A 27219-nucleotide genomic window follows, 5' to 3' on the forward strand; every position below is an offset into this window, starting at 1 on the left:
TGTCCGTCCTCCCTGGACTGACCTATCCCCTCCCTAACTCCCCACCTGCACTCACCTTTACTGGCCCCATCCCCGCCTCTTCGACTTGTTTGTTTCCTCTCCACCTATCCTCTCCTCTATCCATCTTCTATCCGCCTCCCACTCTCTCCCTATTTATTTCAGAACGCCCTTCCCCTCCCCCATTTCTGATGAAGGGTCTAGGCCCGAAACGTCAGCCTTTCTGCTCCTATGATGCTGCTTGGCCTGCTGTGTTCATCCAGCCCTGCACCTTGTTGTCATTAGACAAAATAAAACAAAAAAAATGCGCACGAGAATGAAATCTGGCTTAAGCTTTAACGCAACAAAGAAATTCAACAAGGTGGATGTGGGGACACAGTTTGGTTAGTCAGACCCACATAAAAGTAACAGAGTGCTTGCAGAGAAAAGCATAATAATTATATATCTCGCAGTAACTTCTTTCTAGTTAGTGGTATTGATGTAAGGAATAAGTTAAAACAATAAATGCTGATGTGGTAGTTACATTCAAAAACATGTGTTTTTAATTGGGCAAGGCACAGAGAAATTTGAAGGGGGAGGGTAAAGTTGAAAATAGGTATTCAAGGTCCGTGGGAAAGCTTGATAGCCTCAACACAGTGTAGAGCTGGAAGAACACAGCAGGCCAGGCAGCATCAAGGAGCAGGAAAGCTGACGTTTCGGATCGAGACCCTTCTTCAGAAAACCTGAAACATCAGCTTTCCTGCTCCTCTGATGCTGCCTGGCCTGTTGTGTTCCTCCAGCTCCACATTGTGTTGTCTCTGACTCCAGCGACCGCAGTTCTTGCTATCCTTGATTGTCTCAACAGTGTTTTTTCATTTCTTACATCCACGTGTGGTGCTGAGGCTATGATAATGCAACCAGATGTGTGAGTAAATAGACAGATTCAAGTTAAGTCTTTTGGATGCACATACATGCAAGATCTTTCTATAGAAGTAAACAAAAACACTAAGGATCTAGATTTGCATATCAAACCATTACATTTCTGCATGCTGCTCTTACTTGAGTATTCATGGTAGTGTTAAGATCACCATGGAGACTAACAACTTTCTCTTTCTCTTTCTTATCTGTCTTAATCATGTACATGTATGTGTTGGGGAAGAGATTTGGAAGATAAAACTTAAATGTGCATATATTAGAAATCCTTTCTTTTTACTGCTCTTGTTTAAATTAAGTCTGTTATAATAAATAGTTATTTTTACTATGAGTGAAGAAACTTCCTGTGGTTTGCTTTTGGGTGGCAGTCGGCTCGGCAAATCAATCATTTTGGTGGTCTCATTGGGTTTCTTATTCATTTACACACTTTGTGATGACTTGTGGAGCAGTGGGGAATGATTATTTAGGTTGTGAGAATAGAAAGTGTCTCTTTTACCAGAGAGTGTCCTTTCTCCTTTCTTAAGCTTGGAAACTCACAGAGGACTCACAGACCTTCTCTCTCTTTCTGTCCAAAAGTGCTGAGAAAGAATATCTGTCCATGGTTAGTTCAGTTGGACTTGCCTTTGTTTTCAGGTGTGAGGATTTTATGCTTGTGATCAGTATGCCTCAACTTGGGTCCCCTGTTCCCATAGTAACCAAGCAGTCTTTTGTTGAGAAGATGACAGCAGATCATATGGCTAACTTCACTACACCATTTTTCCTTGCATTGAAAATCGAAAATATGACCACTTAATAAAATCTTTCAGTCATAACATGCAACAATAGATTGAAATAAAAGGGAAAGCCATTTCTTTTACTTAGAAAATGGAAAGAATGAGACTCTTCATTCTTCATTCATTCTTCATAGGAAGAATATTGACTTTTAGATTGCAGGGTACTTACAAACCTTTCCATTGTTAAGTTAATCCCTTTCAACAATAATTGAAGAACCATTCGCTGCACGCATTTGTTTAGATTAATAATGACATAATTTCCAAGTGTTTGTGGTTAATATCAATGTTTACCTGCTATAAAGTTTGGCCTAATAGTCATTTTTCATCAGAAATAGTAAGATATGCAGGTACAGGAATGATGGGTCAAGTGGCCTCCTTCTTTGCTTTACAATTACTAAATTTTACTCTAGACATAATTGCAGAAGCTGCAAATATTAATTTGTGTCTTAGATTTGCTAGCATTGCCTTCATAATCTGTTTATTCGCCACTAAATCACTGCAATCTTTGCGAAGATCATCTGGGTTTTTATTATTAGACAGTGTAACAACTTTGTGAATTCTTATTTTGCTCATTTCACAAATCAATCATTGTGCTTTTAAATTAATGCCTGACTTATAATAATCACCACCTTCAGCAGAAACCAAAGCAAACATTACATGACTGATAAAAGGCATAATGTTGTTATTGCAATTAAGTTTATTATACCGAGCACTGCTGTAGATATTAGGAGAAGATGCAATTCCACAGATGTAATTTTATTAATGAGAACAAACGTTGTTTAAATAGGAAGTAATACAGATGGATGTTAAGAGTTAATGGTGTATTAGGCAATTTGGCTACAGAGGGAGACTTGAACTTGCTACCTTCTGACACAGTGGCATGTGTGATACCTGAACAACAGCTGGATGCTTGGATTGTTACTTGAGTTATTCTTACCATTTTAGCTGTGTCATTTGCTGTTTCAATGCAGTGAAATGCCTCAAGTCACTTCACATGAGCTTACATTTCTGGGCTTCCAGGTATACAATAAAGATTCAAAGTATTCAGTACTACAGAATATAAAACTAACGTGTCAGTTATCTTTGGTCTTTGTGATATAAGCTGTGTGAAAACTCCCTTTCTAGCAACACTGTGGAGGTGTCTATACTGCATGGACTGCAGTGGTTCACGGTGGCAACTTTTCAAGGGCAGTTAGGGATGGGTATTACGTGCTGGCAATACCCACATATCTTGAAGGAATGCAAAAAAAAACCCTGAAATTTGCAAATATGACAAATCACTGCAGTTCAAAAGTTTCAAAATCTGGCTGAGTAAAATTTAAAAAAAAACTTTTTATTTTCAGAAAGTAACTGAAAATAAACAGGACTTTTATTCAACAGCTCATTTTTCACATAGTGTGTTTAAAACAAGAGAAAACTTCAATTTTGTATTATTATACAAAAGTGGATACCAAGGCAAAAACCAATCAGCAGGAGTGCCCATATATTTGGTCAAAGAGTTAGCTTTGAAGAAAGCCAAAAAAGGAACCAAAAGAGGTACATAGGCCTAATTGACAGATGGCATAGCCGCTGTTGGTTTTGTGGGAGGTGGAGTGGAGAGGGCAAAGAATGTGGAAAAGGCCAGAATGAGAGAACCAGGTAACATGAGGGAAAGCATTGTGCAACTGGATGAAATTCCAGAACTGCCACAGGAAGTGGTGGAGTTTGGTTCTATTACAACATTTAAAAGGCATCTGGATGGGTATATGAATAGGAAAGGTAGAGGCCAAATGCTGGCAAATGGGACTAACTTAATGTAGGCTATCTGGTCAGCATTGATGAGTTGGACTGAAGGGTCTGTTTCCATCCTGTACACCTCTATGACTTTAAATATGGAGGGGAAAAGCTTTCAGCTAGGTTAATGCAGGAGTGAAGCCAGAAGATTTCAGAGGCAGTGAAAGAGATAAGATTTTGTATCGAGATAAAGCTTGGTTTCAACAATGGACACATTGAAGCCAATCCCATTGTTTATATTTGAAGAGGAAACTACATGGAAAAGTCTTTGATCCACTGGCTTCTGTAGTCCAGGGCACTGTTGCAGACAAAGAGAAGAATTCTTTCATGTTTGGCACAGCATCAGTTGCAAAGCTCCCTTGAAGCACACTGTCCAATCACTATCAGTCTTATGTATCTTTCCCATAGCAATTCTGCAAAGAGTGAGCACAATGTGATTCAGGTCAGTGTTCATTGTGCCAAAAGCTTGAACATCTGTCATCATGCACAAATATTTTATTCCAACAGTAAAAGGCCTGGATTTTGTATTTGATTCCATGAGTTGTCTTTTTAAGTGCAAGATTTAAAGCTTAAATTGCATTCAGTGTAAATTTCTGTGACTTCTCCATAAGCTATTCACACAAGAGACCACATCTCCTGAGCTGATTAATCACCATTGGGTAGTTCCATTAATCATGTCAACTTTGAGGGATTTCCAACATTAGCTTGTATCTTTTAGGCACAAGGACAAAATAGACACAATTGAATGGTCTTGATTTAATTTTTTTCTTAGAATTTACTGCAACTTACTGAAGTATCCCAATCACATTCAGAAATTAAGTTTCATATTTTCTAGAAGTCATTTACAGGCTGTGACTAGTGGGTACCACAAGGATTAGTGTTTAGGGCCCAGCTGTCCAGAGGCTATATCAATGTTGTGGAAGTGGGAATCCAATGTTAGTATTGTTACAGAGATTGTAGGAACTGCCGATGCTGGAGAATCTGAGATAACAAGGTGTAGAGCTGGATGAACACAGCAAGCCAAGCAGCATCAGAGGAGCAGGAAAGCTGACATTTCAGGTCTAGATCCTTCTTCAGAAAAGGTTAATATTTACAAGTTTGTTGATGACACAGAACTAGGTGGACATGGGAGTTGTGAGGTCAATACTGAAATGCTCCAAGGAGATTTAAACAGGCTAAATGGGAGGGCAAAAACACAGGAGATGGATTATAATGCAGAAAATGTGAAAGTATTCACTTTGGTAGGACAAAAAATTGCAGAGTATTTTGTAAATGCAAAGAAATTAGAAAGTATTGATGTCCAAAGTTGAACCCTTGTTCATCAGTCACCGAAAGCTAAAATACAGTTGAAGCAAGCAATTAAACAGGCAAACAGAGATATTTTTTAACAACATGCTCAGATGTGTTATGACACATCGCTGGAGCAAGTGGGAATTGAACATTACCATACACCCACAAGATCTCTCAAAAAAGCAAAAGGTATATTTGCCTTGATGAGACTGTACCTGGAGTATGAGAGTTTTCTAATCTAAGATAGAGTCTCCTTATCTAAGGAAGGATATATTTGCCACAGAATAAGCATATCAGAAGCTCACAAGACTGGTTCCTGGGACGGTGAGTTTGTCCTATGAGGACATATTGAAGTAAATGGGACTGTATTCTCGAGAGTGTAGAGGAATGAGAGGTGATTGCATTGAAAGATCAGGGTGGATGTAGGAAGGATGATTCTCCTGCATATGGGATCCTGTTGGAAATGGCAAATCTTGATGGACATCAATGACACACTTGACTGAGTGTAGCATCAAGGAGCTCCAGCAAAACTGTAATCAATGGGCACGGGGGAGGGGGCAAACTCTCCACTGGTTGGAGTCATATCTCGCAGATAGGAAGATGGTTTTGGTTGTTGGAGGGCAGTCACCTCAGCTCCAGGACATGTCTGCAGGTGTTGCACAGAGTACGCCGAACAATCTTCAAATGTATCATTAATGACCTTCTCTCGATCATAAGGTCAGATGTGGGATGTTTGGCAATCGTTCCACAATGTTGTTATGGACCAGACCAAACCCCTCAAACTATATTAAGAACTCAGTCTAGGCCCAAACGTTTTCTTATTTTAAGGATAATTGGAAGGCATTGTGTTCTAGCTGCAATTTGATTGGTCACACTACCAGGCTTGAAATAGAACACACTTTTTTTTCATATAATACAATTAAAATACAGACAAAATAAAAATAAAAGAATTTGTTTAATTGTAACACTATCAAAATGCTTAACAAAAACATAACTACCTCGAATTAAATGTTCAAATCTAGTAACATCCCATAAACACACCTTCGGCACAGGCAAATTCAGTAAAATAGATTGTCTATCATGTAATTCTGGCAGCAAGAAGAGAGCCCCATCTTTTAGCTGTAAGAGAGAGAGGAATAATAGCTTCCACATCCACCTCCATGCCCCAGCAACAGCTACTGAAGGCTAAGACTAAAAAAAAATTCCAGGTTCTGTGGGAGTCTGACCCCACCCATTCAGGCTGCTTCTATTGTTTCAACTTTTTTAAAAAACCCAAGGCCTCACAAGCTGTTCACTTTATTGGCTTTGAGCCAATCACTCTGCACCTCTGTCTGAATTTTTCTACATAAAAAAGAAAAAATACACATCTTAAAGCAACAGTATCCTCACATAGTTCATCACCACTCGTGACTCCTCAGATACTCCTTATAAAGTAATCCATGATCAAATGTAACAAGATCTGGACAATATCCAGGCTTGGGATGACAAGTGGCAAGTAACATTTGTATCAGGCAATGACCATCTGCAATAAGAGACTATCTAATTACCACCCCTTGACATTCAATGGTGTTATCATCACCGATTCCCCCATTATCAACAACCTGGGGTTTAACATTGACCAAAAGCAGAACTGGACTACAAGAGCAGGCCAGGAATACTGCAGCTAGTGACTCATCTCCTAACCTCCCCAAAGCCTGTCCACCATCTACAATATGACAAATTAGAAGTGTGATGGAATATTCCCCACTTACCTGAATGGGTGCAGCTGCAACAACATGTTCTTGAGTTTTTGATATACTCAACTAAGAAGCTTGACACCATCCAGGACAAAGCAGCCCACTTGATTGGCACCACATTCACAAGTATCCACTCCCTCCACCACCAATGCTCAGTGGCAGCAATGTGTACCATCCGCAAGATGCACTGCAACAATTCACCAAAGATCCTTAGACAGCACCTTCTAAATCTGTGACTACTTTCAGCTAGAAAGACAAGGGGAGCAGATACATGGGGACATCACCACCTGTAAGTTCCCCTCCAAGCCACTCACCACCCTGACTTGGAATTATATAGCTGTTCCTTCACTGTCATTGAGTCAAAATCCTGGAATTCTCTATCTAAGGGATTATGGGTCCACTTACAGCACATGGATAGCAAAGATTCAAAAAGGTAACTCAAACCACTTTCACAAGGGCAACTAGGGACGGGCAATAAATGCTGGCCCAGCCAATGATACCTGTATAAAAGTCTCATAATAAAGGGCAGGCTATTTAAGACTGAGATGAGGAGAAATTTCTTCAAACAGCATATGGTGAATCTTTGTAATTCACTCCCGCAGAGGATTGTGAAAGACTTTGAATAGATTCAAGAAAGAGATCAATAGATTTCTAGATATTAAAGATATTAAGGAATATGGGATAACATGGGAAAATAGCTTTGGGTTGATGATTAATTGATTGGTGAATGGTAATTGAATGGTGAAGCAGAATTGAGGGATGAAATGACCTATACTTGTTCCTATATCCTTGGATTTTCAGTCATTTAAAATCAAATTATATCCAAGCGGTGTCTTTACATCGTGATTTAAAATTTTTATTTGTGATAAACAAAATTTTATTCCACCAAATTACCAATCACCAATATAGTCTGGAATATTGTTTAAAGCAATTCATTTTAAAACTAATTTGTGTCAGAAGCATAGACTGCAAACAAAAGTGGAAACACTGCCCTAGTACACTCAATAGACAGAAACCTGATTTATGTGGTTACTGCCTCCTTCCAAATCCACTGCTACCAAGTGGTCGACATCATGGGAACGAGGTCGGATGCAAACAAACCTTGAAAGTATATTGCCTCATGGTACGTCAGCCTTTTGATATGTCTAGAAAACGGTGTAACTTCACAACAAGAGCTTAGGACTGGTGAGTGGATTGGGGACCTGGGTGAGTGGGAAGCTAAGGGGTAGTATAACAGCCAGCAAACTGTCCATCTTCAATTAAGTGGCAATTATGCTCACTGATGAGCTCAGTAATGGCCTGGAGTGGGACAGAATAAAATCTTCAAAGGATAGATTGGGAAAAGTAAAAAGCATGGCATGTATCAGTGCATATTTGTCCTGAGCACAGCAGTATGTGTTGCTGCTAAACTGAGATGGTCCTGTGATGGTACCACATTGCTAACTCATGAAGATAGCAGAAATAGCATGGTGTTACACAGCAACATGCCCATCCACTTGACTATTCAACGTTTCCCACTATGACAAGCTCCATGCCTGGCTCTCTGCGCTATTAAACAATGCAAGCCACAGAGGCTGGCAGTCTCCATGCAAAGTGAATGAGTGCTTAGAAAGTAAACTAAGAACCAAAATATGTATCCCATCTCAATACATGTGATACTTGTTCCTGCGTACAAAGTGACCTGGCAGATTCATGCAAGTTGTGGGCGTCCCTCAGCTTCAAAGCAAAGTGTTGAAGGGCTGAATTTGTGTCAAACCTGGTCCAAGAGCATGAAGATGTGCTGCGGCTGGTGTTACAAACCACTTGGGGAAGTGTGCTAGTTGATGAGCACCATTAGTACTGGGGTTGCCACAAAAAACACTGATATAATCAAAGTAGGCAAAGTCTCCAAATTACCTTAATGAAGAAAAAAATCAGAGTTAACATTTCTGGTCCAGTGACCCTTTCTCAGAATCGGACCGAAACATTAACTCTGATTTTTTCTTCACAGGTGCTGCCAGGCCTGCTGAGCTTTTCCAGCAACTTCTGTTTTGTTCCTGATTTACAGCATCCACAGTTCTTTCAGTTTTCTCCAATTTACCTACCTGATGAAATCTTATTAACATAAACACTAACTAGGTCCCTGTACTTGACAAGAATTCCTGAATATTGCAAATAAATAAATCTAAGTTCATAATTTTCCTGACCTGTGCCTACCATCTTGTAACTCCACTCGTTAAACTCTAAGCTCTTTTGCAAATCCCTACACAGACATAGAGACAGGTACAGACAAGCAAAAATTATTCTTTTTCTGAAGAAGGGTCAGCCTTCCTGCTCCTCTAATGCTGCTTGGCCTGCTGTGTTCATCCAGTTCTACACCTTGTTATCTCAGATTCTCCAGCATCTGCAGTTCCTGCTATCTCTGAAGCAAAATTATTGTTATGGGTGGAGGAAAAATACAGGAAACAAAGTTGAAGTGCATCAGTCCACAGGGTTCAATAAGATGGTCCTTTTACTTCCAATAACCTAGTGATCGAGTCACAGAGATCTAAAGCACAGAAAAATGCCCTTCATCTCATCGAGTCTACACCAAATAAAAACAACGACCTAACTATTCTAATTCTATTTTCTGGCACTTGGCAATAGCCTTGTATGCCTTAGTATTGCAAGTGCACCTCTAAATACTTTGCCTCTACCAACCTTACAGGCACTGAGTTTCAGATTCCCAATACCCTCCTACGTGCTTTGACTGCAGAAAGATAGAGACACAGGGCTTTCTTCTCCATCAGCCCTGGTGATTCTCCCACTGTATTGGTCACACCCACAAACTGTTCAACAGCCCAGGAACCAATCAGAGAGTTGTCATCAGAGTGACAGCCTTTAGCATCCACAACAGGCCACAACTGCACAAAGCAATCAGCTACCTGTTGCCAGCCAAATTTCTCTCTGAACACATATCTCAATGGTGTGCTGTATTATCGTTCCTCCCCAATGGAGTGGGGAAAAGTACTGTTGGGACTCAGAAAAATCAAGGCAGCTAATTTTAAGTAGGGAGATCAAACTGAAGGCTTCCTGCCCCATTCTGCTACAGATTTCACAGAAGTCCTTACCCCAACTTATGTCAACATTTTCAATGAGGAAACCCAAATTTAAGAAATGCAAGAGGAGGTACGTCAAACTGACTGGCTTTCATTTTGATATTTTTTAACGAGAGAGTGGAAAGACAATGTTCATTCATGAGCAAGCAAAAAAATGGAATGTTATGATCATCGGAGCATAAAAATATTATGTATCAAATAAGTCAAAGTTGAATGAATTTTAAGAGTAGCTTCTAACTTCGAGTAAAAAGTTTCCTGCTGTCAGGAAACAAATTAACCTTAAAATCCTGCAGATACTAGAAATCTAAAACAAGCACAAAAAACGCTGTAAATACTCAGCAGGACTGGCAGCATTTGTGGACAGAAAAATATAGATAATGTTTTGAAGCCAGAATGACCTTTCTTCAGAAGTCCTTCACTGGAGCATAGGAGGTTGAGAGGTGACGTTATAGAAATATATAAAATCATGAGGGATATAGATGGGGTGAATGGTAGGTGTATTTTCCCTAGGATGGGGGATCAAGGTGAAAGGACAGAGATTTAAAAAGGACAGAGATTTAAAAAGGACATGAGGGCAACTTCTTTACACAGAGGGTAGTTCATGTGTGGAATGAACTTTCTGAGGAAGTGGTGGATTTGGGTACAATTACAACATATAAAAGACATTTGGATAAGTACATGAAAAGGAAAGGTTTGGAGGGATATGGGCCAGAAGCAGGCAGATGGGACTAGTTTAGTTTGGGATTATGTTCAGCATGGACTGGTTGGTCTGAAGGATCTGTTTTCATGCTGTATAAGTCTATGACTCTGTACTGAATTCGATAGAATCTATTTACAACCAAAACTGAACTAATCTCTTAACTTTTACTTTTTCTGCTTTGAAGGACAAGGACAATTTTTTAAAAGTTTTATCTATAATACTGTACCTCCCTGAAATGATTAAATGAAATAAAACCAAGAATATGCAGTTATTGAGTATGATTCGTGATACAAAACATCCCAAAGTACTTTAGAGCCAATGGAATACATTTAAAGCGTAGACAATAGTATTACATAAGCAAATGTGGAAAATGATTTTAACAGTGTAAGCACCCATGAACAGTAACTGGCAAAAATCTCCAGTAAATCTGCTGTGGTAATGTTGATTGAGGGAGAGGCATCAGGAAAGCAATTTTCTGAATCAAAAATTGGGAGGAAATTGGAATTGGGCAAGAGGATAGCATCAGTATTTAAGGTCTTTAAGGTTATTTAAAACCATCATAACTTAAGTTCTTCTCTAAAAATAACTAATGAAAGTGAAAATTTGAATTTTCTTTTAAAAATCAAACTATGGGTTTTTGTATTAGCAAATTTTGGACGCATGGCTCAAAGTAGTGGAATTCCAGTTCAAAACTAGACAAACAGTCACCCAATAATTATTTCTATGCTTCACTGTCTGTCTCAGCTGGTCAAGTACAGAACAGGGTAGATATACAGTGCACTATCACATTTCATATTCTGAATGCATGTTGGTCAATAATTCTGTATTAAACCTTGGCCATCGACATTTCGCTTACTCTTCTCACAACCAATATTTCTCAAGGTGTGTGCAAAAGCTGTAGAAATTCAAACAGTGAGGTCTACCTCAGAAGTTTTATGTGACCTGTATTTTGTACATTTGCTCTTCAGCATTAAGTAATGTCAAGGTCAGTAAATGAGCTAAACATTAAGTATTCACATATATTTCATAATCAGTCTGAATTGTTTTGGGGGAAATCACTGAAACAAGAGGATGCAAAACTTGTATCCTGGTTCTGTTTTTCACCAATAAAGTCAAATCAACTGAATAATATTCAGCATAACAAGATGGATATAACTAAAGGTACACTGGTTATGTCCCTACCTCTAGGCCAACAGGCCTATCTTCAAGCCCCTCAACAGTTCTGAAGAAGGGTCCTGACCCAAAACATCGACTTTCCTACTCTTATGATGCTGCCTGACCTGCTGTGTTCCTCCAGCTCCATACTGTGTTGATGCTGACTCCAGCATCTGCAGTTCTTGCTACCTTCGAGTGACTTACTACTCCAGGCGAACTCCTTTCAGGATAACATACTTTTCAGGCTCTGAGTGTTAGGGTCCCATGAGTTTGATTTTGGCAATAAGGATGTTATTGTGAAGTATTTTATGGAATATGACATATCATTCCCCAGGAGAGTTTGCTGATTATTACTGAGACCATCACAATTTTAGTAAAAGAGTTCCTACTTCACAACTTCATTGTCTGAAACACCTTCAATTCTGAAGAATGTTCAAGAAAACTATGTAAAAATACTGCAAGAGACGATTGGACAGCTATTCATATAGGTGGTTGAATTTACATATGGGGCTCAATTGGCTTTGCATTGACATCAACAATTTCCATTTGTAACGTAGAACAGAAATTAAATTTTAAAAAGTTTTAATGCACAAAGGTGCAAAATTAAGTCTGAGGATTAGTCATTCTGGCCAATTAATAATTTTCAGGCTCATGGATTCATTAACATGTCTTTAAATGTGGTTAATGCAACAGTGGTAAGGAAGACAGCTATGTATTGAAGAAGTAACTCAAGTTTTTGGTATGGACTTTGTGAAAGAATATTATATATCTGACATAATTGAATATATAGTGTATATAGTATTATATTCCATAATGTCAACTGACATGTACATTTTTTTATACACTAATATTTCATGTACAAAACATGCTGTTTACAGTTTTTTTACTTGGTGGTGGAACTCCACTTAAGAACTACGTGGCCAACAGCCTTAACAAGGAATTCATAAAACAGGTTTTGTGTAGTTTCTAACATGTCATGAACAAGGGTTCTTATCGGACTGCCATCTTAAATAATATAATGTGGGCGAGATTCTTTCATGTGATCTGATTAATAAAATGATATATTCATAATTTATGCGTGCTATGCTTTTATGTCAACGAGAATCTTCATATGTTATGTTGTAAAAAGGGGCATGAGTCTGAAAGGACAAATGTAGATGTGGACCTCAAGCATCACTCACTATAATTATACCATACAGATTTATGGTAAAACTGCTTAGGATCTCAAAGAAGCAAGATTTACCATCTGAGTCTTTCTCAACATCTCTGTAACAATGTCTATCATTTAATAGTTTCTGTAGTATATAGTTGCTTTTAATATGCAATCTTGTTTAAGAGTTAAAAGGTAAATGAGCTGTTTGAGAATGTCCTCAGGTTACATTCTACATGATTTAAGTTCCTGCTTTATAGTGGAATAATGTAGTGACATTATTGACCATAGAACATCATGAATCTTTCAGCTGTCCACTTCGATTTTTGCTGATCATGTAATTAGTTGACTGAGAAAATATCAACCTGCTTTTGATTGCCATGATGGCTCCATACACCCACATCACTTGGCATTTTATTCACTTGGCTCCTTATTTGCTGATAGCACACTCCAAGTGTTCCAACTCTCTAATGATCTCATCTATTATGCTTAGCCCACTCCAGCACGCTAGCATTGCTGTAAGTGCTTACAACCTAACACTGGCCATCTTCTTGACTGCTCCACTCTGCTCAGCTTCCTCAAGTATATCCACTCTAATTTCATGCTCTCTCAGATTTTCCTGAATGCTCCAGTTATGCTGTGCTCTATTCCCTCTCACCCACTGAGATCATTCCTCAATGACCCTACTGAACTCAGCTTTCAAAAGTTTGAGGATTTACATCTGCAACTCAGCAAGCAGAAACTGATGTGCCTTTAATTTTCCTCCTCCACTGTATCCCCCAACCCATCACTACTAAACTAGAACAGCAGTTGAATAATGCTGAAGACTGAGAGCACTAGTTGATCAACAGTGTCATCTAACTTCAGGGCCAGCCGATCATCTACGTGTTCACTGCTGACAATTGACAGATTACATACCAGTTAATTTAAACACTGTTTTGCTCATTCCACCGATGCCTTCTCATGACACAAAATAGTAATAACATAGTTCAATACCATATTACATGTAACACAACAAAACACGTTCTTCAACTTGAATTATGATTTGCAGAACAATAACCACTGATTTCTTATAATGCCAGTGAGCCCTGTCCCTGCTGTGATAAGTGGCATTTATAATATGATTTCTTTAAACACCATACCCTGGAAAATGGAATGAGTACAAATTAGGGAGCAGAACAATGTCTAAATAAGGGGTGTATGTAGAAAGTACATTCATTAATTAGGCAAAGACAATAGCTCTTTGCAAAAGAAATGTCAAAATACATTCATTTTTAAGAATAAAGGCAAATATGGCTCTACCTTGAATTGACCAATTCCAATTCGGTTTTTAATACATTTATATCATATAATGAAAAATAATTCCCTTATTATGTATCTGTGGGTTTAACACAATGCGTTTTATTTTGCAATAATGTCTTCACAATCCCCCCTCTTTGTCCTCAGTTGATGCAGTTTTGCATAAGACTTATACAATAAATATACAAGAGTAAGAATATAAGACCTTATTTTAATTGATGAATTCAAAGCACGTTCAGAAACTACTGACATTTTAATCTTATGATTTAAGAAGAAGCTAAATGTCTGAATTACATTATAGCCTTAAGTCCCTAGATTTCTTTTCATAATTCAGACAATCTGGCCAAAATCTTAAAAGTCTCTGCTAGTCATTTGAAACGTTGAACTCTGATTATCGCCGCAGATGCTGTCTAGCCCTTTGAATATTAACTGTCTAAATTTCAAATTACGAGCATCAGAAAATTTTTGATTTCATTTTACTGCTAAAATCATATTCTTGTAAAACTGGAGCTCAGTTTAATTAATTATGGAACTTGACATTTGAATTTATTTCATACCTTGAAAGTAATATGTAGCTAGAATAGAAACTTCACGAGGAGATCAAACTCTTGTCACATTTCTCCCTGTGTCTTAAAGACAGTCCAACATCATTTTTATTGAGATCTTTCTGTAGGCTTGCACTCTGACTTGGAGACTGTTAATCATAGATACTTTCTGATCAACCTGTTCAGAGATGCAGTTACACATGTCTGGAGCAGAAGGGACCTGAACCTAGGCTTCCTGGCTCAGAAGTAGGGACGCTATCACTGCACCACCAGAACCAAAACTGTTATATATCAGTGTGTTTAAAGACATACAGGTGGAGGGCATTTACTGGGATTTCACTTGCATATATGGAATCTTGTGATGCAGTAGTGTTGTCCCTATCTCTGACCCAGAACATCCAGGTTCAAGTCCCACTTGTCATAATATATCTGAACAGGTTGACTTAAAAATGTGAATTTAAAAATAATGTATTTAGTGGAAACACTATGAGTTTAGTCAGTAAGAGAACTTGGTGAGATGGCTGCTTTTATCTTTTACCTTTTCTACGTTCGTCGGCCTCCAGAAGACCAGCATTTGAAAAGCTGCATGACAGCGCTTGGGTTAATGGGAAATAAAGTCAATGAGTGATATCTCAGGAAAACTGTATGTTCATTAATATCTAATCTTTTGTTTATAATTTAAATTGTGGCAGGGCAGCTTGACCATGCAGAATGTCCATCCTATCATATGTGGAGAATTGCAGATACTTCATAAGATCAAGATGAACACACAAGTGGAACTACTAATGACAGAGATAACTGGGAGATGGAAGGAAAGGATGAGGTATTAAATATTTCTAATTATAAGGTATTAAGGAAAAATTAACTTTGGAAGAAAATGAGGAGGTTGAACAGACTTAGTCAGGGACAGCATTGCAATCTTGAAGAAAGAGAATATCTGGGAGTGTTTGAGGGCAGAATCAATTTAGCTAGACCTATGCAACAGGAAGGGTATAATAACATTGGTTGGTGTAGTCTGCAAAGCACCAAATAAGGGATAGAGGTCGAAGAATAAATCTGCAGGGAAATTACAGAAATAACAACATAGAGCAGTTATATTTGGGGTTGTCAATTACCTAATTACCGATTAGAATATTGGTAGTCTTAAGGGCAGGTTAGATTGTGTTCAGCCAAATTTTCTACAACAGTGTGTGTCCAGTCAAACAAGAAAGGGGGCACAGGTAGGTATGGTTGTTGGGAATGTAGTGGGCCAAATGCATCATGTGTCAGTAGGGGAACATTTAAAGGATAGTGGTTACAGTGCCATAATGTTTAGGATAATGGTGGGTAAGGATAATCTGGAGCCAATTTCAAAGGGGCAAGAACGAAGCTGAGCCAAATAGACTGCACCCAAGGGTTGGTCAGAAAGACTGTCAGCTAAACAATGGGCTATCTTCAAAAAGGAGATGGTTCAGGTATGGTCAAGGTATATTCCGTCAAAAGGGAAAGATAGGACAAACAAATCCTGAGCTCCGTGGTGACAAAGGAGATAGAGATTAAGATAAAGAAGAAAAAGTGTGCTGATGGCCGGTGCCAGATGGAAAGAACAAGAACAAGCAGCATGCAAAATGCTCAGAGGGGAACCAAAAACACAAACAAGGGAAGCACAGAGGGAATTATATAAAAAGACTGCCAACCAATATAAAGGGGTAATCCCAAAATCTTCTTTTGGCACATTAACAATGTAAAGAAAGAAAAGGGCGAGGGCCAACTAAGGACCAAAAATCAGAAATACACATGGAGCAAGGGCGTGGCTGAGATATTAAATGAAGACTATCCTTCCGCCTCTACAAAGGAAAAGATGTAACCATGATCACAGAAGAGGCAACACAGTCACTAGAATGTTTCTAAATTGGTAAGGAGGAGTATCAGATAAGCTATTGACCCTTAGAATTGATAAGATACCTGGCCCAGCTGAGATGCATCCAAGGATATTGAAGAAAGTGATAGTGGAATTGTGGAGACCCTGACAATAATCTTTCTCAATACCCCAGAACTGAGGGAGGTGCCAAAGAACTGGGGAATTGTGAACATTATACCCTTGTTCAAGGCAGGTTCTAAAGAAAAGCCCAGCAACTACAAACAATAGTGGTGAGGCGACTGTGAGAAACAATTATTCAGGTTAGAATTAATAGTCACATGGAAAATGTGGATCAATTCAGAATGAATTTGTTAAGTGAAGATCATGCCTGCCTAATTTATGACTGTTTTTGAAGAGGTATCAGAGAGAGTTGATAAAGGGAAACTTGTTGATGTGGTGTACGTGGACTTCTGAAAGGAATTTAATCGAAGATGGGAGTAGGAGGAGACCATTCAGCCCTTCGAGCCTTAATACAGTGCTGCACAACAGACTTTTGAGAAAAGTCAACAAATAACGTGGGCAGTAGTAGCAGATACAACATTGGGTGAGTTATAGAACAGAGAATGATGGATAATAAAACATATTTTTCAGATTACAGAAAGGTTTATGGTGGAGATGCTCAAAAATTGATATTAGGATCTATGTTTTTTCCTGAAATGTTAATGATCTAGATATTGGAGAGCATAGGACAATTTCCAAGTTTGAGGATAATTTAAAAACTGCAAGCATTGTAAACTATCAGGAAGACAGTGTATAACAATGTTTCCTAAACTTATTTTCCTCGGATCCTGTTTGGGAGCCTGAATGTTACTGAGATCCCAAACTGGTGACAGCGGTGAGAGGTGTGGGGTTGGTGATAAAGTTGTGAGTGGCTGCTTACTCCACACGTGTAACTTCAAAGTGACATTCACAAGTTGGTTGAGTGGATGGATATTTGGCAAATGAAGTTCAATGCACAGAAGTGTGCAAATGTTTTGGCAAAATGTAGATTGATGGACAATACAAATTAAGGGAAATGACTCTAAAGGTATGCAGGAGTAAAGAGACCTCAGTATATATGTGCATAGGTCATGAAACATGTTGGGACAGTTGGACAGAGTGATTAATAAAGCACAGTATCCTGGATTATATTAATGGGGGTACAGAGGTAATGCTGAACCTGTTTAAGACACTAACTAGACCTAAGCTAGAGTCTTATTCACGTATCTGGACATTACACGTTAGGAAGGATTTGAAAGCATTGGAGAAAGTGCAGAAGAAATTTATAAGATTGGTTGCACACACAAGAAACCTCAGATACAAAGATTAAAAGGTAAAGCTGCAACAGTTTCTCTTTAAGAGGAGAAGGCTAAGCGGAAATTTGAAAATCATGGACAGGGCAGACAGAGAGAAACAGTTCTCACTCATAAACAGATTAAAAATTAGAGTGCACCGATGTGAAGTAACTTGTAAAAGATGCAAATGTGCTATGATAGAAAACTTTTATATGCAGCAAGTAGTTCAGTTCCAAAATGCACTGCCTGGTGTGGTGGAGGCAGGTCCAATCACAGCATTCAACAGGGTCTTAAGTAATTATTTACTTAATAATAATACGTAAGGTTATTGGGAATAGGAGAGAGAATGGCATTAAGTCATTTGAACTTTGCAGAAACCGTAAATGCTTTCATCTGCACTGTAACAATTCTGAGAGTGAGCCAAAGTGATAGTGTTCCTTCACTTGAAGCCTGAAGGTCCAGATTCAAATCTCACTTAGCTCAGAAGTGTGTCTCAATAGATCCATACAAGCTGATTAAAAAGTGGCACATACTGAAACAGGGGTCCAGCTGAGTGAGGAGGTGTATACTTATAATGCCTTACTCTGAACAAATGTAAAGCTGCAGAAAGATTAGCTCCAGTATTATCCTTTACTACTGGCTTTCTAGGACAACACATGATTGAATATTAGGATCACTTTGCTGTAACTTTATTTATAATGTGTGATCTTTGGCAGTTGGGTTTCCCACTAAGCATGCACAGCTGTATAATTACCGGTATTAATTAACATTAGAATTGACAGCACAGAAATAGATGCAGTTTAAAGCAAACAAACCATTGGGTGGCATGTTGCCTGCGGCTTGAAAGTGTCAGGTTATACCACTTCTACAATCCACTTCTATCCTGTTCTGAAAACCTTCATATCACATATTTCGGCATCTTCGTTTGAAAATTGATATTTATTGATTTAGGTTGGAATTTGAGAAATACTGTCCTAGGTTATGAGGAGCGGGATTTGATATGTAAAGTAGTGTTGGTCTTCGGAAATCCAAGCATTGGACTTTCTGCTTTCTATTCTGTCCATTTACCATATTTAATAAAAGAAAATAACCCATCAAAATAAGACTTTGGCAGTGGTATTTGATCTGTTCTGTAAATGAACGAAATTGTCCATAAATAGGATAATACATATCCGCAATTTACAATCCATCTGCCATCTATCCCTATTATAAAGATGAGCTTTTCATATATTGCAACAACTTTGCAAACAAGCAGAATAATATTTGTGCACAGAATTTCTATTCAAATCTTTATTTGAGCTCATACCTTTTAAAAAAAGTCACAGCCATTTGTGAATAAGCTGTACTCTTCTCATCTTGGCATGTACGGTTTAATATACATCATTTTAAGCATAGCTGAAGTTCTGCTCTTTGGGAATTGAATACTGTACATACAAAATCCACTTCTATGCAAATTGCTGTTACAAGTCTGATTTGCTTCTCTTTATTAACATCGGTTCTGGTCTGTTTTGTTGTTATTAGACGTGGAAGCAGGACAACTGAGAAAATCAGTTTTTGATTAAGGACTGCTAGCTCATTAAGTGCAACAGATTCTTTGTCAAATAATGTCAATGAAATCTAAATAGCCATTTGATACCCTCCAATGAAGATATTTAAAAATAACTTCACCATTCATCTGGAGCAGAAGACAAATGAAAATAATCAAACCCTGTAGATTGCACTGTTTAAAATATAGTGATCACTCTTTCAGGGATGGGGACAATTTATTTTTTTCTTTTTGAAGATTGAGAATTTTGGATTTCTGCCTCAAAAGGTGGTAGAATCAAGATGATAAATTATTTCTTAAGAATGATGTGAATAGACTGCTGTTCAGTGGGAGAATCAAAGGTCATTGAATGTAGATGGGAATTTGGAATTCAGAACACAAATTCATAACAGAAATGATGTTACCGAATGGGTGGAGCAGGCTGGAGGATCCAAATGCTTCACTTTTGCTCCTGTTTTATATGTACATTTGACTCCCTGATTTATGCCTGTGATTATCATGCTTTAACATTTTGACATGAAAAATTTGAGGCAAGTGGAATGCAAAGTTTTTAAATTGATGAATAGAAACAATGGAACCATCAGTGCAGGCTCCTCTGGAGGTCATACAGTTGTATCATAACTTCCAAATGTGAGCAGGAGTGAATTTGACAGACATTACAGTGCAGCTGCAATCCTCAAACACAACAAACATCTTGACATTTGCCGGTATTGCAGAATCGGGCCAATCAGCTGGTTGCCTTTCCTGCTCTTGATTCAAGCATTAGAAGCTGATGTTTACAAGGTTTACAATGTGGTCTTAAAGATAGCCCTTAAAGTGGGGTGCAGTGAGGCTGCAGCAGGCATGGTGATCATGCAGGAAGTAAATCTGATCTGGGAAACATTGACACAGTATAGGAGATTCCTGACTGCAAAGGGGCCTGGCAGGAGAATCTGGAAAGGAAAAGAAATTCTCTGTATCGACAAGCATCTGGATACAGTACAACAAGGACTTCAATAACCCCACACAAGTAATCAGAATCAGTGAATCCATATTAAAGTGATACAGTCTACCAAGGTCACATTAATCCTTAACACTGTTCAATTCACTTATCACTCATCCACCAACAATTCCAAGGAAGAACTCCTGTCTCCAGCCAAAGACTAGGTGTGACTTCATGTGATTGAGGAGAGCTAATGATTGTCAACATTGGCTCATTTAGAACAATGACCTTGTACAACTCTCACCACCAGCTTCTCAAGATCAATTAGAGATGGACAATGTGTGTGCCAGTGACCACACAGCGCAAGAACAAATAAAAAAAATAGAAATCATAGCATTTCTCATTTGACTTCAATAAACATCAAAGTAAAAAAAACAGCCTAATACTGTTGAAATGGTAATGGTTCTTGGACATTTTTGTGGAAAAGAGGCTTAGCAATAAGGTTTTCCGCACCCAGTGGAACACTAAAAATGACATCTGTTACGTGATTTGTTAATATTACACTGAAAACTCCATTTTCCCCAGAAACAATGTACAAAGAAAGGGTCACTCTGGAATAATGCAATGTGTAGTATTAATAGGCACAATTGGAAAACATCCAGCGGAGTTTCATGACATTACTTTGGCTCAATTTCTCGTTTATGAGCATGGTTAACTTGAAGGTATTCCTCTGACTATGCTGTTGGATCACCAGAACTAGATTAATCATCAATATCAGTTTCGAATATGGCAAAACATTTGAATCAAACTACCCGTTTTGCCTTCAAACAGGTAGTTATTATTGAAATAACTCTTTCATTTGAAATTTTCTTCCTTGTACAATTTAAATTTTAAAAATGAAATTGATTCCAAAGACAAGAAATTATGCTCATTTTTAAAACTTCTTGAGGAAAGAAAAAGAAGATTGAAATTAGGAGCATAAATGGATATCCTTCCTTATTGGAGAGGCCTACATGAAACAAACAGACTATCTGCAGATGTTGGAGGATCTTGTGGCATAGTGGTGTTTCTACCTTGAGGTCAGAATCAGTAGTGGGACTAAGATTCAAGTCCAACCTGCTCTAGAGGTGTTTTACAACATTTCTGGACAGGTTGATGAGAAAATCGACAATGTTTTAGTGATATTAACAGACTAATCGAGTTAATGGCCTAAATTAAGCAAATGTTTAATTTCTGTTTGATTTTCGAAGGATTACAAATATCCGGTTAAAATACCTGCTGACTGGTTGAAATTAATGCAGAGATCGTCATGATTCTTAGACATTTATTTTGTATTTGCAGTCAGCATTTGTAAAGAAAAGACACATATTCAAAAAAAGCTGAGCACCAAATGTCAGACTCAGAATTCTTTCATTCATACACAACAAAGATTGAAATCTATGAAAAATATCTAACACACTGCACCTGCAGTGTCATCCACAAGTAAACATGACAACCATTTTACACAAGGTAAGATCCCTGACAGAGCCATTACATAAATGGCCAATTAATCTGTTCTCTACTCATTTCATGAAAGGAAGATATAAGCCAGAAACAAAGTCAAATCTAAACTCTCTCAATTTCACGATGTGGAGGTGCCGATGCTGGACTGGGGTGTTACAAAGTCAGAAGTCACATGACACCCAGGAAGATGCTGCGCTCCAAAAGCTTGTGATTTCAAATAAACCTGTCAGACTGTAACCTAGTTTCTCGATTTCAACAGTAGTGAAGCAATTTGAAAATGTACCTGAACACAGATCTTAATTTAAGAATGGTGAAAAATCAAAAAAAGCAAGAGATTATTAATATGCAAGCTGATATCTGATGTCAAGAAAATACAATTCATACAGGCAAGGAAAGTGTGATGGAAAATCTAAAATATTTGCAAGCTGATCAGAGAGACCCAGCTTTGTTGGATTTGTAAAGATTAGATCATGCCGTCTGAGTCTACTTGAATTCCATAAGGTGGTGGTTAAAGTACTGGATAGGGAAATGTCTCTGAATGCTATTTATCTAGACTTCCAGAATGACTGTCAACTGCAGTTGATGCTCATGGAACTGAAAGCATATTATTGACTAGAAGAATTCACACTTTAGCTATATAAAGCCCTGTGCAAACTACACCTTGATTACTGAGAGTGATTTTGGACACCATACCTTAGGAAGGCTATATTGACCTTGGGGAGGTGTAGCATTTATCAGAATGATTTCCAAAGACCAAATTATAAAAAGAGAATACACAAAAATAGGTCTGGATTCAATGTACTTTAGAAGATAATGAGGTAATTTGAGGTTTTCAATATTTTAAGGCACGAGGGTAGGATGAGTAGAGAAAATGATTTCTGTGGATAGGACTGGGGAGAGAGTCCAAAAATTAGAGTCAGATTTTTCAAGAGTGCAATTAGGAAACATATAAAGTGTGGTGGAACCTGGGAACCCACTTCTGAAAACTCCAGTTGAAATGAGATCAAACAGAGATTGATAAATTCTTCTGAACCAAATTTATCAAACTGTCATGTGGACTTAGGACACAGATGTGCCGTTATCATACTGCGTGTGGAACAAGCTCAGAGCTGAATGGCATATTTCAGCCTCCTAAACCCTTAAAGTCAGCCTTTTGAAATTATTGTACTAGTTCTTGGTGTTCAGTATTTTTTGAATTCCAGGTCACACTAAATACGAGCATTCTGTGGTGACCATTATTAAAAGATGCCACATCTCCATTTCTTGTGATGGGTCACTCATCATCTCCAAGTCATTTTGCAATGTTCTTCATGTTTCCATGATGCAGTAGGTTACATAGGAGGCATACATTCATACATTATATTTATTAACTCAAGACTCCAAAGCATCTATTTATATTTGGTTGATTGAAGACTCCATTAAAATAACTTTTGTGCTTTTATCTGTTCATGCAGAGAACCGTCATGCTTATCATAAACTGGTGATGTGTAGCACGCTTCAGAAGTTAAGCTTGTCCTTTACGTGTTGCGAATATCTAACAAATGTAAATCACTACAAACTCTCCAACTGACCCAGAATTTACATCCTTAACCTCCCAAATATCATTGACATATAAAGCTTCAAAACTTCTATTTTTTTTCTACTCTTCTTAACTGAACAGTCTATGGCTCTGCATTGCTTATTCGTCCATCAAGTCAGCAAACTCTCCAATATTTCTATAACATTGTATTGCACAATGTTACAACAACCTACATCATCCTAATGCTTAAAGCATCCATGTGCTTTCACCCTATTGGAGATTTTCTCACTGGGTATCTTGTTTCTGTGTGTCTCTGAGCTACAATGTTCCTGTTATTTTTTTTTACTCCACAATAAATAATGTCTGGAATTTGTTTCTCTCCCCACTTACCTGTTTCAAATTATTCTGAACAGTAAATGTTCCTTGTAAATGTCAAATATTTAAATCTCTTTAACATATGATCTGTAAGTTCTTTTTGTCCTGCAATTATTCTTTGTAAGTGCAATATTATTGCATCAGTCTTCAGGTTGACATATTTACAATTTCAAACAGTGCACACTCCTCCTTTATCAAACACTGGAGATTTTCGACAGAACATTATTTTGCAACCAGTATCCAAGTCACAGACAACAACAAATCATTTTGTTGGTAAATGCCAGTCCCTACTCAGCAACTCCTCATACTTTTGACCCTCAGTCTGTCACAATAGAACTCAAATATTGTAAAAGTGTGGCAAATGTGTTCTGAAACAATTGTTCTATGCCTTCCTCCACTGAGTTTCTATTCCTCCCCCTCATCACATTTTCTTTTGCTTCATGTCTCTGTGTTGTCTTTGAGACTCTAAAGTGCCTGAAAACATAGCTCTGCTTATGAGCAACCTGGTATAAACAGACATTGTATTCGAGGTGCTTCTAAGCGATGTTTGGAAAAGAATCCAGATTCTTTTCAGAGCCACAGCATTTAGTTTAGTCAATGATACAGAGTTTGAGGCAGCATTTGCTACACTTTGAATGGTCTTTTTTTTCTTAATTCTTCATTATTGTACACAGTACCTGAAAATACAGCCTTGAAACCCAGCAAACTGTTGGTCTCATCGGTCTGGAACTGCAGCCACATTTGATTGCTCACACTCACAATGAGGTCAGGAACATCCGTCCCTGTCAAACTGCCAGGGAGAAAATCAGAAAAAAATAACTGATTAGAACAAACTGACTTCATTCTAAATGTCAGAAAATTAAACCAAAATCAGATCCTGATGGCATCTTAAATGTCATAAAGTGAGGAGTAATTGAAACGTGAAGTTGATGATGATGGTGCGATGAACTAATTAAGCCATTATCCGAAAGTGAATAATTCAGCAGCCACCTTTTGTACTCTCTCAATATTTGTGTTTTCCAAGATCCCAACTGAATTCTTAGTGATACAGATTGCAGTCATTAAACAGTAGCTTACATTCCTGAAGGGAAGTTCACAAGTTTCTCTTCTTGAAGATTTGGGTGACATTAGCTTGCCGTCCTCAGCATAATAAACAAGTCACCTCAAGAACCTGTGTCATTATTGAGAAGATAAAGCATCTCCTTCAGGTGCAAAAAAGTCACAGAAAAGGAAACTGGAAACTGGCAGAAAACAGGAGTTGAAATGAAAACGGTTGTGTTGTCATTCTTGCCTCTCTTAAGAACAAACATAAAGTCAGGCAACTGGTGCTGCTAGAGATTCAGTTGGGAACCTCATGCTCTTGCACTTATTATTGTCTTATCAAGCCATTTTTACAGTCTACTGAGTGCAACACCCATTGTTGACGCCTTATTGCTGTCAGAACTGGAATGACTAAGTGGCATCAAAAAAAACAATCTATATTTTTAGTGGCTGGAATGAGCAGAATACTCACAAAAATATATATTTTGGGCCACCACCACCCATGCTTTTTCTGTTCTATGTTGTCAAACCCTTGTAGACCCATTCCTGCAAAGGAACCATGCAATGCACTGCTGGCTCAAATACAGAGCTGTCTCTGTATGGGCACCCATTTGGGGCGAGCAAGCAGTTCACAACCTCCACTTAAAAGGTCAGGCAGTAAAACGGACTGGTCTCTTACTGAAGCATCACTTTCCCAAACTGGTCAATCCCTCTTTGTTCCACAGGACGATTCTCCAGAAGTTAACATGGCTCCTAGAGTTGCTAAGATTGCTTTGGGGGCTTCCTGATTCCTTTCGAGACCTACTCAGTGAATCTGAGTTCTAAACTTGGGTTAAAACATTCTTCTCAAGTTACATTTTCTGTTGGGAGAGCACTAGGATCCAAAATTAATTATTATTAGCTGCTTGTTACATTAAAATGTTTCACGAAGAGCAAGTCTACATTTAAAAATCAAAAGCTTTTGCTTTGGACGTGATCAGCCATTGAATGCAAATTGCACAGTTTTCTTTCACAACTCTTTTATTTCGCTTAGTTTAAGCAGAGAATCATAGAATCCCTACGGTGGGGAAACAGGCCATTTGGCCCAACAAGTCTCTCTGAAGGACATCCCACTCAGACTTACCCACCTACTCTGTCCCAGCAGTTTCCAATGGCTAATCCACCTAACCTATACATCACTGGACACTATGGGCAATTTAGCAAGGCCAATCCACCTAACCTGCACATCTTTGGACCGTAGGAGGAAACCGGAGCACCCGGAGAAAACTCACGCAGACACGGGGAGAACATGCAAACTCCACACAGACAATCACCCGATGCTAGAATTGAGCCCGGGTCCCTGGCGCTGTGAGGCAGCAGTGCAAAGCAGTGAGCCACCATGTCACCCCCAAAAATGTATTTTGACAAAGGTAAAATTTGCCATGAACCAGTGCATTTGGGCTGTATTTTAGATTATAGTTCTTTTATAGTTTAGATTATAGTTTAATAAGGAATGTTAAAATGAAGAAATATTCTTTGTTACACTTGAGTGGTAATCTGACAGTTTAATTAGAACTGCTAAACATCAGTTTGTCATAAAGAAATGTTCCAAGCTAATGCTTGTGAACATTTCAGTCTCTTCAGTGTTTCTGTGTCAAAACCCTGGAACTCTCTCATCACAGCATTGTTGATCTACTGTCAGCATGTGGACTGCTGTGATCCAAAAAGGCAGCTCACTACCATCCTCCCAACTTGGGGTGGGTAATAAATTCTGGCCCAGCCGTCGATACTCACATCCCATGAATGAACAGAGAAAAAAATTCAACTTCAAGCGACTGAAAATGATAGTAAAACAAAACTATGTGGAACCATTTATTAATATATTGGTGTATTGCGCTCAGTTTCTTAGTAAACTGAAAACTTTTTAAAAAGGTGCCTCTTGGTCCTTTGCCCATTAAAAAAAAGCTTAATTTATAGCATCTCTAAAAGCCTGGCAAACAAGAACAATGAGTGGAAACTTTACATCTTCCTATCCTGCATTCAACAAAGACATTACTTACACATGAAGCACTGTTTTCTGTTCTCCAGGCTGCCCACCATCCCCAACTGTTAATGTGTCGTAGCCTCTTTCCAATTCAAACGCATCAAAAGTCAGCTTGATCACCTATTAGGACAGTAGTTGACATGTTAATAAAATTATTGACAGCAGCATGAAAAAATAATCAGAGCTGATTCGTCGTATTAACTGCCAAGGGTAGCTAAGATGCTCCCCACACCAGGATATCAGACACAAAAGGTGGCTTATAATGCAAGCAATAGGTGTCTTGTCCACTGCTGCGATGCTAGTGAGCGTCCTATCTCACTTCTTTCAGGGAAAGCCCACGTATAAAAGTGTCACTTGAGGCATTTAACTGGACACTGGTGTGCCAAGCCTGGCATCAAGAATCCCAGGGTAGAAATCCCATATGCCAAGAGTAGCCTGCCAATCAGAGGTCAACAGCTCTATTGCATGACAATGCCACTGAGGAGGCAGTGGCTGGTACCCATACAATACTGCCCTAGGACTAGCTTTGTCATTGGAGCCCTGGCCAGCAGGGAGTGATGGGGTCATGAAGTCAGTAGTAAGGGCAAAGAGGTGTCCTGCACACCCCCAACTCTTAAAGCAGGGATAGTGGGAACTGCCGATGCTGGAGAATCTGAGATAACACGGTGTAGAGCTGGATGAACACAGCAGGACAAGCAGCATCAGAGGA

At 38.5% G+C, this 27219-nt stretch overlaps 1 protein-coding gene across 1 annotated transcript in view; it reads right to left on the reverse strand.

Moving 5' to 3' along the window:
- The window catches only part of csmd2 (CUB and Sushi multiple domains 2), a 613472-nt gene that overhangs the window by 463692 nt on the left and 122561 nt on the right, over nucleotides 1-27219 (reverse strand). Inside the window, exons 6-7 of the mRNA XM_048612954.1 lie at nucleotides 26527-26630; nucleotides 24124-24236 (exon numbers count right to left, since the gene is read on the reverse strand). Of these exons, the coding sequence (XP_048468911.1) occupies nucleotides 24124-24236; nucleotides 26527-26630 (217 nt within the window). The remainder of the gene's footprint in view (nucleotides 1-24123; nucleotides 24237-26526; nucleotides 26631-27219) is intronic.

This window comes from Rhincodon typus, chromosome 27 (genome assembly GCF_021869965.1).
Source record: "Rhincodon typus isolate 14 chromosome 27, sRhiTyp1.1, whole genome shotgun sequence".
NCBI classification, from domain to species: Eukaryota; Metazoa; Chordata; class Chondrichthyes; order Orectolobiformes; family Rhincodontidae; genus Rhincodon; species Rhincodon typus.